Here is a 12,746-nt window from a genome sequence, read left to right as displayed (position 1 = left end):
ACAAATATCACAAATATCACAAATATCACAAATATCACAAATATCACAAATATCACAATTACTACTATTGTACTCTGCACTACGTAACAAGTAGGGCAACGTCACTCAATATACTTCGGATAATTCCACGCCGAGGCCGACCCAAAACGCTTTTCCCGATTCGGAAGCGCAAATCCAAGTTTCAAGGAGACCGCGGAGGAGCAAAGAAGCTGCAGCAAGCCATCCTTCCTACCTCTTGTCTCACGTCTTCTCCTAGATCATTTTCGCAAGCGGAAAAATGGTCCAACCTTTGAGGCGAGGCGTGAGAACGCTCACATGGACGCGAGTCCTTCCTCGCCAAACGCGACAACCTGCGTCATCGCATCGCGGAGCTCAAGCAAGATACGTCCAGATTCGGGCCTCGCCTACGGAGCAAGCGGCCGCCGTCAACGGGAGCAACGTGCCCATTGTTGATACACCCGGCTCCGCGGAGTCTACCGGTATGTGGTTGTAGAGTATGGAAGGAACCATCCGTCGCTAATTCATCGGCATTGCAGATGCGCGATTCGATGTCATCGGAGCACCATACTCGTTGCTATCGGTTTCACTTTCGGCGTCACAGAACCTCTACACACGGCGCGGAACGCTAGTCGGACTGAGTGGGAAGGCGGACAATGTAAGCGATTACGGGCTGGGCTCTAGTGTTCGCTTTGGCTGATGGTGGCATAGGTGATTTCGACGTTGAGTGTCTTGGAGCCCTTCCGGCGGGCTCCTGTTGGTGTGCCATTCCTGTACCAAAAGGTACTTCTTCTTTTCGTCGACCTTGGGAAGTCAAGGTATTGATCTACGTTTATAGGTCTCCTCCGCTAGTCCCGTCACTGCCTTGATCTCTACTCGATCTCCCGTTACATCGTTCGCCGTCGTTCATCTCAATGGTTCTGTGGATTGGATGGTTGCTCAGCGACGCGCGCTGCTGGCATGGACTGGCCGCTCGCTGACTATCCGTCCCACAATCAACACAAGCTTGGTTCGTCCTTTCCGGTACTTTCAAAAAAAAAGGGCTTGACTGATTTATGCAGAGCGTGACTCATTGGGGTAGCTCCGAGGTTACCGGAAGAGGGTTGCTCGCTCTTGTTGGAAGCGGCCAACTATACTCTGTTGAGCTTAAGGCGGGCGAGCAATACATTGTCCACCCTAGGTACGTCTAGCGACTGTTCTTTACCACCGCAGCCGCTGACTCTTGAAAGCAATGTCGTCGCTTACACCGTGAGCTCCCACCCCCCTCGCCCATACCGCTTCAAGTCAACGACCTTGAGATTCCAAGTCCCAGGCCTTAAGAGCCTCCCCACCTTCCTTCAAAACACGCAATTCATCAAAGCCATGTCGGAAACAGATTCATGGAAGACCGCCATGCGGATATTCCACAGGGTCCGTACGTGGTCGCGGATGACAATCTGGGGAGATAGGCTATTCCTCCAGTTTGACGGTCCTTCTACCATCCTCTTACAATCCCGCGGATCTCGGGTTAGCGATGTTTTGAGCACCCAAGAGGTCAACGAACTCGCAAGCACACCTCGAGGCCTCACAATCTTCCCTCCGAAGTCGGAAACTGATTCCGAGCAGGCGGTCAGGACCGACGTCCGCAAAGTTCCCGGCACAAGGACGGTGGATGAAATTGAGCAAGAGATCAAGGGCGTCACTCAGAGTATTGCCGTCCTGACGAAAGACGGGAAGGTCAGATTTGAGAAGCCGGGGCAATCATAGAAGAGGATAACTGTACAACATATATTTCGCATACGCCCATCATATTGTCATTAAAGACGAATCTTCCAATATCATCTCATGCTTGTCTTGAGGGAACCAATTACTTCAGTTCGTGCTGATAAGGTCATCAACTAGATTGTGGCTATGGACTTTACTTCCCATAACGGCACTCGAGAAGACACAATGGCCAGCCGGTCTGGTCTTTTTATCCTCTCTATGCCTCTTTAGGCTGCTATTGTTCAACTTCAGGTGAGTTTCTCATAGGTAAATATGCAGGCAGGTTCATGCATGGTCATTCGTCAGCGCTGTACAACGCCGACACTGCAGCAGCTGTACCACGTAAAGGATAAGCAATACAGTGGATCAGTTCAGCCAGCCCTAAATTCGAGGGTGAAAGGTTCTCATTGATTTCAGTGGAGAAGCGCGGTTCGAGGCTGGCTGGGTGAGACTGTAGGGTTGCAGCAGGTAACGCTGAAGAATCCACTCCTTGCCTCCGCGCCAGGGTTCACCCCCGAGTCACCTCGTCACCAAGAATGCCGTGTAGCAACAACCCGCCCAGACCAAGCAGACAGCCGGCTTGCTGTTTGCGAATTTGCCAGAATGAGTCGACCCCTCTTTATCTTGTTGCTCGAGCATGTCATTATGTCCCGGTCTCGATTGTTGAGAGCACGACTGATCTAATCACTTCATTTCTCCCACGCAGGCTAGCGATCGTTTGGCAGGAAACGGACTGGAATGCACAACATGCCTAGCAGTGAAACTGTGGCTGTGGACGAAGGCTTGCCCTGTCATACCTCGAATGTTGAGTACCAGACCCCGGACCAACGGCAGAACTCCGTCGTTGAGTCTATCGCGAATGGAGCCGTGGATGACGACCAGGAGAAGCTTGGAGTTCGGACTCGGTCTCGAGAAGCGTCTGTCCCAAATCCACCTCCGACTGATGCACCTCCCGATGGAGGTCTGCTCGCATGGAGTACGGTCGTCGGCGCCTGGTGCGGCATGTTCGTGAGCTTCGGCTGGATCAGCTGTGAGTACACCAACACGATTAGACATCAAGATGCAGTTGACCAACATTGATACAGGCATCGGTGTCTTCATTGACTACTACAAAACCCACCAGCTTCAGGACGTGAGCACCAGCGCCATAACATGGATCACCTCACTGGAGTATTTCATGATGTTCTTCGGGGTTTGTCTACACCATCTATAATGCTCTACTCACCAGCATCCACGACCATATCCATTTGTACTAATCATCCGACTAGGGTCCCTTCGTCGGCATAATCTTCGACAACTTCGGCCCCCGCTGGGTCCTCCTCACCGGCTCATTCCTCCACATCTTCGGCCTAATGATGATCTCCATCTCCTCAAAATACTACCAGTTCCTTCTCGCCCAGGGAATCTGCAGCCCCATCGGCACAAGCGCCCTCTTCCACATCAGCATCAACTGCGTAAACACCTGGTTCCGGCGCCGCCGCGCCCTCGCCCTCGGCATCACAGTCAGCGGCTCCGGCTTTGGAGGCATCATCTTCCCCATCATGCTGGCGCGGATCACACAGCTGGTGGACTTTGGTTGGGCGATCCGCGTCTGCGCGTTTACGAGTCTGTTCCTGCTAACTATCATGAATGGGACGATCCGCTCGAGGCTGAAGCACCAGCGACGAAGCCCGCTGTGTCACCCAACGGATTTCGTGAGGCCGCTTAAGGAGACCCCGTTCGTCCTCACGAGCGCGGGGACATTCTTCTTGTATTGGGGCCTGTTTCTCCCGTTTGCGTTTATTCCGACTCAGGCGCAGAGGTACGGTATGTCGCCGTATCTAGCGTCGTATTTGCTCGCTATCCTCAACGCTGGAAGGTTAGTCCCTCCATCAGTGCTCACGTAGCCCGTCAAGCCCTAACTTTATTTCTTCAGCATCCCCGGCCGCATCCTGCCCCCTTACATCGCCGACCACCTCGGCCGCTTCAACCTGATGATCCTCACAACGCTGTCCTGCATAATCCTCGTGTTGGCCCTCTGGCTGCCCAGTCGAAGCAACGCGCCAGCAATCACATTCGCCGTGCTGTACGGTTTCACCGGCGGCTCAGCCGTCTCGCTGGCGCCGGCTCTCGTCGCGCAGATCTCCGATATCCGACAGATCGGCGTGCGCAGCGGGACGTACTTTGCCATTGCGGCGTTTGCGGCGCTCACAGGAACGCCTATTGCAGGTGCGCTCTTGCCGGAGCCGCTGAGCGGGAGTTATTTGGGGATGGAGCTGTTTTGCGCGGGAAGTATGGCTGTTGCGGTGGTGTTTTATGGTGTTGCGAGGGGGATTGTTCCGGGGGGTGGGTGGGGGTTGCGGGTTAGGGTTTAGGAATGAGCCTTGTCGTGGTGAGCAGATCATGATATGAGATGTTGATGGAATTTAGAGTGATTGGAAAACGCCCAACTTGGGCTAAACCATGCATATATTGACTACCTAACTAACCCTATAGTAAGCAGTAATAGTAGTAGATTTATAAGCGCCAAAACGCCCTCGCTTCAATATGAATGCAAATGCAAATGCATAAACAACGCACCTTAGACCATGCAGTTGCGGAATGAATCAAGCACGCAGGTCAAGTAAACAAAAATCATCAGAGAGACAAACGTATGGGGAATGCCGAGTGGGATAAACGAGAAGCTAAACCCAAAACCAAAATGCAAATGGGGAAACGTGATGCAGTCCCAATGCTTCAGATGCAAATGCAATCAATACATAAATGTAGAGCTTATACCAAAACACCAGTCCGCATGCTCTGGACCGTCTTGACTCCACAACCCTTCAACTTGCTTAGTTCCGCTAGGCTGTTGATACGGACTTGACTTTCTTCTGAAAGCCCCTGGTCCATCTCACAGAGACAGTCGACGATAGCCTCGGCCTTCTTTACACCAACGCCTTTGAGGAGCTTGATCTGGCTGACATCCCGGGAGTTGATTATAGAAAGAAGGTGGATTGTTCGAGGTGAGGGAACAGATTCGTCGCCGTCTAGGGAAACTAAGTCCAGTTCAGGGCTTGGCTGCTTGGTTGTCTTTGCGCGCTTCTTGCGCTTAGGGTGGGAAATCCCTGTCAAGTCGAAGTCGTCGTCCGATTCGGGGGCGTACGAGTCTTGGTCTTCGTAGTCGGCGTCGGCCTCTTCAGCAACAGGCCGTTTGGTGCCTTGCTTTCTGGACGACGGCAGAGAGAGCAAACTGCCCATCCCCTTCTTAGTCTCTAAGGCGGGAGTGCCGGTTACTTCGATTTCCTGGCGGGATTTGTTCTGAATACGCTGTTTCAGGTTGCTGATCTTTTTGGCGAGCTTCTCGTTTTGCGGGAAGAACGGAAGAGCAAGCTGGTACATCTTTAGCGCTGAGATGTCTTCGCCGCGACCTTGGTGTTGTTTTGCCATGAGTAAGTAGGATAGTCCCTCAGCCCTAGTATCCTCAGAGCCCTCGATTCGCTGTTCCAGCTGTTCCAAGCGCCGTTGTACCTGTTCGTTCAGCTCGCGAACCTGGGTTTGTCTTGACTTCTCGCTGACTGCGCGCACGGCCAGTATCTCTTCCACCTTCTTCTCCACTAGTTCCTCGATCCTAGCAGAGATACCCTCCTCTTGGTATTTCTGGGAGACTCTCGGAGGTTGTACAATTCGACTAGCTTTCGCCGAGCGTAGTCCAGGTAGCTCTGAACTTATTGAAGGTCGGCTAGGGATCTCGGGCTTCTTGAACAGAGCAGATGTCCTCAGGTTTGGTTTGTCTGCATAAACGTTGAAGGCTTTTGGCGGTTTGGCGTCGCCGGGCTTCGAAGCATCCTTATCTTTATTGGCCGCCAGGTTGACATTAACAGACGCCGTCAATGGCCGAAGAGGCTGTCGTTGGGCTGTAAATGAGGGTCGGGCCGCAGGTCTAGGAGGTCCTTTGAATATTGGCTCGTTTTCCACTTCGCGCAATTCGATCTTCTTGGTGCGGTTGGCGAAGTTGAGTGAGCTGATTGTGTCCAGGTGATAAGACCTGACGGGAGCCAAGTTTAGAATCATCACTGTCAGCCCGTTGTTCTGACCCAGTGACAGGATCCTGGTCATCTTGGACTCCCGGTATGGTATACGTTGATGCTTCTTGGTGATCGCCTCCACGCATTGGGCCAGGACAAAAAGACTCTTGTTGATGCTAGCAGACTCCACCATGCGCTCCTTGTCATTATCCGTTCGGCGGTTATCTTCCGAGCCAGCAAGATCAATGGCTGATGCAGTGCTTATGCGAGTTTGTTCGCCAGTAGTGATCGCAACCTTCACGCAGAGAATAGCATGTGACCGTGACGAGTGGGCGTTTAGCTGTAGGCCATCAGTTGTGCTGTATCATTACAGTCGTGAATTGGCAAACAAACCTTGGTAGCCGAGGTAGATCTGTTGATATTCGCCTGGTCATACAGGATCTCAAACTCCTTCAAGCTGTGGCACGGCCTCTCCGTCAAGCCTACAACCACTGTCTTCCCACCATTGTCCCTAAGCGGTAGACCCGCAATCGTTCTTTTTTCGGGCGGCTCAAAAAGATCGAATACCTTGTCGTTGTAGATTTCATAGTAGCTCAAGGAAACGCTGACCGAAGTTTGCCCCTCGTTATCCTTTTCCATCTTGCGGCTCCGTCGGTATATGCTGCTCAGAAGACGCGGAATAACACCCCGCTCAGCGAGACTTTTACCACCTCGCATTGTGTGCGTCTTTCCTGTTCCAGTAACTCCGTAGGCAAAAAGGGTGACATCAAAACCGTTGAATAGATGCTTGACGGTCGGGTTGACTATTAATCCAGTCAGTATACCACGATTTCAAAGCCAGGCTGCAGATCACAGACCCTCTGCCTCGAAGAGCTCTTGTTGCGACGCCTCCGCATCGTAAACTGCGTTGAATTGGAAAGAGTACTCCTCGTTTTCGTTCTTCGGGTTCGGAATTCGGACGAGTGTATCCCTGTCTCTTAGCGCGGCCAGTTTCGACGGCTCTTTGGAGCTCTTCTTTTCCTCCTTGGGAAGTATTGTATGCTTGGACCCAGTATGTAGGATGATGTCGACATCCCTTTCTGACTTCAAGAGCGGTCGAACCCGCGCGACAACTCGTACACTCATTGTGTAAACAATTCAACGCTAAGGTGCAAATGATAGAGAACCACCGTATTGCAGTCTCTAATGCTCGTCTGGTATCGCCTCGTGGTCTATCGGAGCATGCTATAACCGGCCGTGAGCGAGGTATATCGAAGGTTCGACGAGTACGTCTAAAATCGCAGGAGCAAGGCAAATCAATAACCCGACAAAGCTCGAATCAGAATGGAATAAATGCAAAGACGCTGGAAGTCTTGGACGAAAAGCGCAATTCAAGTCAGATCAACGTAGCATAAGACAGACAGACGATTGCAGGATAAAGCGGAGTGAAGGAGATTGTGGTGCGAGGAGCGACTAACGCGTTGGCAGGGCAACCACGAGCTATACCTCGAGTAAACCCAATGACGGAACCATTCAACCTGACAGTTATTACGGAGAGTATTTAAATTTTGTTTCTCACATCGGCATAGCCTGTTGATCCAAAACACAGCTCATTGACTAAATTCTGTGATTTCCCACCTGACATACGGTACTGCCCAGACAGCCCTCCTTGGCTTCAACTACTGCGCCCTTTTGCTTGCCCTTTTGCTTTGTAGCAGCTGATTCCGATGGATCACAGTATAGAGCACGAATCTCACAGTAACTTCCCTGCCTTTTATTAAACCTTGTCTAGCTAGTTAGGCCTTCGCATGAGTTGTAATAGGCTAGCTTTCATACCTAGCTTTCAATGATACCAGCCGACAACATTGAAAAGTATCTTGATTGCATTGCTGGATATATATATATATACTTGCGGCAACGTTGACGAAAGCCACCTATATCTACGACAATACCTTCCATACTCTTGCAAAGACCATGAACTACACGTAGCCCAGTCAATTAGTTACTCGGACCGATTTAGGATAAAACCATTAACACAGCGTTTGAGCCCTGAACCCCGGCACCACATGCAAATCTGAAGTGTATACACCGCATTTCTAGGGAACGACGCCGGTGGTGAGAGGAGGAAGCCAAATTTGATAGGATAAATAGAAAGATTGTATGGGATCAATCGCTAGAACTGAATCCACTCTCATCTGGACACGGTCGTCAATATTTGGTTGAGAGATGACATAGCTCTAGATACCAGGCTACCCCGTATCTCGATTTGAGTCGGCTAAGCTGCGGGGCATTCTGATTGGCGCAGGCCCAAAGGCCACCGTAACCCGACCTCGACTTGTAAGTTGACCTCAACTCCAGGGCTCCCTCCCACAACACCCCTTCTCGACCCCTACTCCACATCCTTCATTAATCATCTCATTTCTCCGGCTGTTAGTAGCAGATACCCTCCCTCTGCCCATGACCCAAGCATTGACCTGTCCGACAGAGCGAACCTGAATCGAGCTACGCGACCGGACTCCATCCCTCTCCGAGAACGCCGCCGGACGACACCCGAATAAGTGGAATATTACCTACCGGAAAGATATAGGAAATTTCGATGGCATCTCCACAAGGGGGCTACCCTCCCCAGGAAGGGTACGGACAACAAACCGCGGGCTATGGGGCCCCTGTTCAGCAGCCCGGGGAAGCTCCTCCCGCTCCACAAGCCCACGCCGGAGGAAAAAAGAAGAGAGCATATGCTGGGGAGGCCTTCGAGTTCGGCTCCGGTGCGAATGCTGCCCTCGGTGGTCAGCCCCCCGCTGGTGGTAGCTACGGGGCATACCCCCCTCAGCAGCCTGCCTACGGAGCCGATCCGTCGCAGATGGTTCAAGGGTATGCTCCCTCAGTTGCCCCGGGAGTCGCACAGATGACCCAGCAGTTTGGTGCTATGGGTGTAACGGATCCTCACCTAATGCCACCCCAACCGGCCCCCCAAGCTCCCCAGGCCCCGCGAGCAGTCCCCCTTAATCAACTCTACCCCACCGACCTGCTTACCCAGCCGTTCAATGTTGCCGAGCTCGACTACCCTCCTCCTCCTATCGTCCTGGCGCCTGGGGTATGTGATCGACAAGAAGGCCTTACGTGATGGGATGATGGCTGACATGTTGTTTAGACCAGCGTTTACCCCTCTCCTTATGCCAACTGCCCTTCGAAATATGTGCGCTCCACACTGAATGCCGTTCCGACAACGCACTCGCTTTTGAAGAAGTCAAAACTCCCCTTCGCTCTTGTGATTCAACCATACGCTGCCCTCCATGATGCCGAAGACCAAGTCCCCGTCATCCCAGACCAAGTCATCTCACGTTGCCGACGCTGCCGATCTTACATCAACCCCTTTGTAACATTCCTGGACCATGGACACCGCTGGCGTTGCAACATGTGCAATCTGACCAACGATGTACCACAGGCGTTTGACTGGGACACAACTCTCCAGAAGCCAGCAGACAGGGCACTGAGAGCTGACCTTAACCACGCAGTGGTGGAATTTGTGGCCCCTCAAGAGTACATGGTTCGACCTCCGCAGCCGCTGGTTTATCTCTTCCTGATCGATGTGAGCTACTCGTCGGTAACCAACGGGCTTCTGGCTACAAGCGCCCGGTGCATCAAGGAAAGCTTGGACCGAATCCCCAATGCAGACCGACGGACAAGACTCGGTTTCCTCGCCGTCGACTCCAGCCTCCACTATTTCAGCATCCCTCGGGATGGCTCAGAGACATCCGACCCACGTATGCTGGTCGTCAGTGATCTAGAGGAGCCTTTCCTTCCTATCCCTGGAGACCTTCTAGTCACCCTCAGTGAGTGCCGTGAGAACATCGAGGTCTTCCTCGACAAGCTGCAGGAGATGTTCCAGAACACTCAGAACAACAGTTGCGCCATGGGTTCAGCTCTGCGTGCCGGTTACAAGCTTATTTCTCCCGTCGGAGGCAAAATGACTGTTCTCACCTCGTCTCTGCCTAACGTCGGCCATGGTGCTTTGACTATGCGAGAAGATAAGAAGGTTCTCGGAACGAGCAAGGAGAGCAGTCTGCTTCAGACCGCGAACAGCTTCTACAAGAGTTTCGCCGTTGAGTGTTCCAAGGCGCAAGTGTCTGTGGATATGTTCTTGTTCTCATCTCAGTATCAGGATGTGGCCTCACTCAGCAATCTCCCCAGGTACACGGGTGGTCAGACTTACTTTTACCCTGGATGGAACGCTGCCCGTAGTGAGGACGCGATCAAATTTGCGCGCGAGTTCTCCGACTACTTGTCCTCCGAGATTGGTCTCGAGGCCGTGCTTCGTGTCCGCGCCACCACTGGTTTGCGCATGAGCACTTTCTACGGTAACTTCTTCAACCGCAGCTCCGATCTCTGCGCCTTCCCTGCCTTCCCTCGCGACCAAGCATACGTTGTCGAAGTCGCGATTGACGAGACCGTCACAAAGCCTGTCGTCTGCATGCAAACAGCGGTGCTTCACACGACCTGCAACGGCGAGCGCAGGATCCGAGTCTTGACCCTGGCGCTGCCTACAACACAGAACCTGGCGGACGTGTATGCTTCAGCAGACCAGCAAGCTATTGCTACCTTCTTCAGCCACAAAGCCGTTGAACGAACACTTGGAAGCGGTCTGGATCAAGCCCGGGAAGCCCTACAAGCGAAGGTCGTTGAACTGCTATCCACCTACCGAAAAGAACTTGCTGGTGGAAGTGTCGGTGGTGGTGGCCTGCAATTCCCCGCTAACCTCCGAGGCCTGCCTGTCCTTTTCCTCGCGTTGATTAAGAATGTATGTTCAAATTACCTTTGGCGTTATGACCGCATTTACTGACATCAAGCGTACAGCTCGGTCTCCGCAAGTCGGCGCAAATACCGACGGATATGAGATCTGCGGCTCTTTGCCTGTTATCAACCCTCCCTCTCCCACTCCTTATCCAATACATATACCCGAAAATGTACTCTCTTCACGATATGCCCGATAACGCCGGCTTGCCAGATGAACAGACCGGCGAAATCGTCCTACCGCCCACTGTCAATCTGTCCTCCGAGCGGATAGTTCCTTACGGTCTCTACCTCATTGATGACGGCCAAACTCAGTTCCTGTGGGTTGGACGTGATGCGGTGCCGCAGCTCCTAGTTGATGTCTTTGGCCTACCTGATAGGTCCCAACTCCGGGTGGGCAAGCAAAACCTCCCTGAGCTGGACAATGACTTCAACGGAAGGGTCCGGGCGGTAGTGGAGAAGAGCCGGGATCATCGGTCGAAGGGTGTGGGCAGCATTGTGGTGCCACACCTGTATGTGGTCAAGGAGGATGGAGAGCCCGGTCTTCGTCTGTGGGCACAGACGATGCTGGTGGAGGACAGAGCGGACCAGGGTGTCAGTTTGGTGCAATGGATGGGCCAACTGAGGGAGAAGGTTTGAGACCCTTTTTTGTCAGTCGTTGTTATATTTTCTTGACTCTCTCTTTACCAAAGCCTGCAAAGTCGTATTTGATAGGTTAGACTGACGCGCTCAAACCGCAACAGGTCGTCCAGTAATGATAGCATCTACGATTTTTGGCCGATTATGAGTTACCCTATACAACAATAAACTCGAGGTCGCTGATTTCATTCGTGATTCCGCTCGAACTTTCATCTGTTCATTGTACCATCACCCAGCGCAGTTCTCAGGGTTAAAGGTGTTGTAAGGTGTAGAAGGGGAATTTTACTTTTTTTCGTTAATTCTCTCGCTGGCCGCCGGTCCATGGTTGAAGCAGCAGAATGAATGACAATCAAGAGTTCTTCAAATAGGCTGCGCATTTGGTCTGGTGTGTTGATCATGCACTGTAAACTTTCGATCACGGCTTAGCCTGCCAGGGAAGGCCAACATGCCCAGAATAGACAGACAAATCAACGGCGGAGGGAGCGAAGAGGATCGAGAGGCTGGGATGGAGGACGACGTGATTTGACAGGAGCCGGTGATATGTGATGGACTAGACGCTGTGATCAGTTGGAGCGGCAGCAGTAGCGCCAGTTTCGAGCACTGCCCCTCTCCGGCTGCTCAAGAGTGAATTCAAGACCAAAGTTTGAGGTGTTGTCTGATTAAATTGCTGTGGGTGCTGAAACACTGGTCGAGACAGCACGAGAGGTTCCTGACCCAGAGTCCGTCCTCGCTGCTGCCCCTCCATCCTGCCCTTAACCAAGGTTCTGGCGCTTCTCCAGGTTGACGCTCCATCTTCAGTTGACTACATTACTATCTGTCCTCAACGAACTCAAGTTCTCTGCTATCCCAAGGTAAAGCTCGACCTCTCGTATATTCTGCCCTCTTCCTGTCCAGTCGCCAGGACTAGCTTCCCCTCGTTTCAGCTCACCCCCACTCTGGCCGATCTACGCCTGGGTTATTAACCTCTAGTTCAGTTCTCAACTGGGTCTGCGACTCCCCATCGTGCTGCTGCTTTTTCTTGGTTCTCGCCCTCCGCATTGGAACTTGGACCTCCAAGCTTCTTACCTGTCAACTTGCCAGCTTGGACTTTGTCGTTCCTGAGCTGTCGGCCCCTGTCGCCCAGAGCCAACACGGACAAAAGGACGGTAAAAATAGATCGGAGCTGTGAAACATCGACCTAGACCTAGACGGCAAAAGATTCCAGCTGGTGAGCTTCTCCTTTTCTTGCGATGTCTACAAATATTTTGTTTGTTTTCTTCTCCCAACTTCGCATGCATTGTCCTATTCTCCTTGCTCGGTCCTCGTTATTCGCTGTATTGACACCGTCGGCTACCGAACAGAACGCCTGATCTGGATCGAGGCCTTTTAATCCCGATCTAGCAAAGCAACCGACTTCCATCGCTGGATCATACCTGAATTGATTCTCAATTGCGAGTTGCACCACATCCCTTGAACCTCTCCTTTATCGACCTGATCCTCGTCGGCCTTTGCGGTTCGAGCGATAGCAGCCGGCACGGGCCATACCCCGCATTCGAATCTCGTCCGACCACCTTTCCAGTTCAGCGGACAAGTCGACGACGGATTGTTGGCGATTCTTAAACCCACCTGGAA

General features: G+C 52.3%; 4 protein-coding genes across 4 annotated transcripts; 3 read left to right on the top strand and 1 right to left on the bottom strand.

Moving 5' to 3' along the window:
• Positions 1 to 199: 199 nt before the first annotated feature.
• On the top strand, positions 200 to 1,866 carry BDW74DRAFT_141819 (AIM24 family protein). The gene is made up of 6 exons (XM_073722616.1): positions 200 to 479; positions 537 to 655; positions 709 to 780; positions 836 to 1,006; positions 1,059 to 1,177; positions 1,227 to 1,866. Exons 1-6 carry the CDS (start codon positions 278 to 280, stop codon positions 1,741 to 1,743), a joined length of 1,200 nt encoding a protein of 399 aa, XP_073589488.1. The 5' UTR covers positions 200 to 277; the 3' UTR covers positions 1,744 to 1,866.
• Positions 1,867 to 2,046: 180 nt separating this feature from the next.
• Positions 2,047 to 4,094, top strand: BDW74DRAFT_184490 (MCT family MFS transporter; the record flags this gene model as incomplete). Its single annotated transcript, XM_073730826.1, has 4 exons — positions 2,047 to 2,770; positions 2,826 to 2,932; positions 3,009 to 3,598; positions 3,656 to 4,094. Exons 1-4 carry the CDS (start codon positions 2,479 to 2,481, stop codon positions 4,092 to 4,094), a joined length of 1,428 nt encoding a protein of 475 aa, XP_073589487.1. The 5' UTR covers positions 2,047 to 2,478.
• A 70-nt stretch (positions 4,095 to 4,164) lies between these two features.
• BDW74DRAFT_184488 (kinesin family protein) lies at positions 4,165 to 6,851 on the bottom strand (the record flags this gene model as incomplete). Its single annotated transcript, XM_073730825.1, has 3 exons — positions 4,165 to 6,066; positions 6,120 to 6,529; positions 6,584 to 6,851. 3 exons carry the CDS (start codon positions 6,849 to 6,851, stop codon positions 4,492 to 4,494), a joined length of 2,253 nt encoding a protein of 750 aa, XP_073589486.1. The 3' UTR covers positions 4,165 to 4,491.
• Positions 6,852 to 7,726: 875 nt separating this feature from the next.
• On the top strand, positions 7,727 to 11,428 carry BDW74DRAFT_141813 (COPII subunit SEC24). Its single transcript, XM_073722615.1, has 3 exons — positions 7,727 to 8,799; positions 8,857 to 10,503; positions 10,560 to 11,428. The coding sequence occupies exons 1-3, from the start codon at positions 8,302 to 8,304 to the stop codon at positions 11,133 to 11,135; spliced, it is 2,721 nt and encodes a 906-aa protein (XP_073589485.1). The 5' UTR covers positions 7,727 to 8,301; the 3' UTR covers positions 11,136 to 11,428.
• The last annotated feature ends 1,318 nt before the right edge of the window (positions 11,429 to 12,746 follow it).

This window comes from Aspergillus multicolor (assembly GCF_047715735.1).
Source record: "Aspergillus multicolor strain CBS 133.54 unplaced genomic scaffold BDW74scaffold_1, whole genome shotgun sequence".
NCBI lineage: Eukaryota > Fungi > Ascomycota > Eurotiomycetes > Eurotiales > Aspergillaceae > Aspergillus > Aspergillus multicolor.
This window is presented reverse-complemented; position numbering and strand designations above follow the sequence as displayed.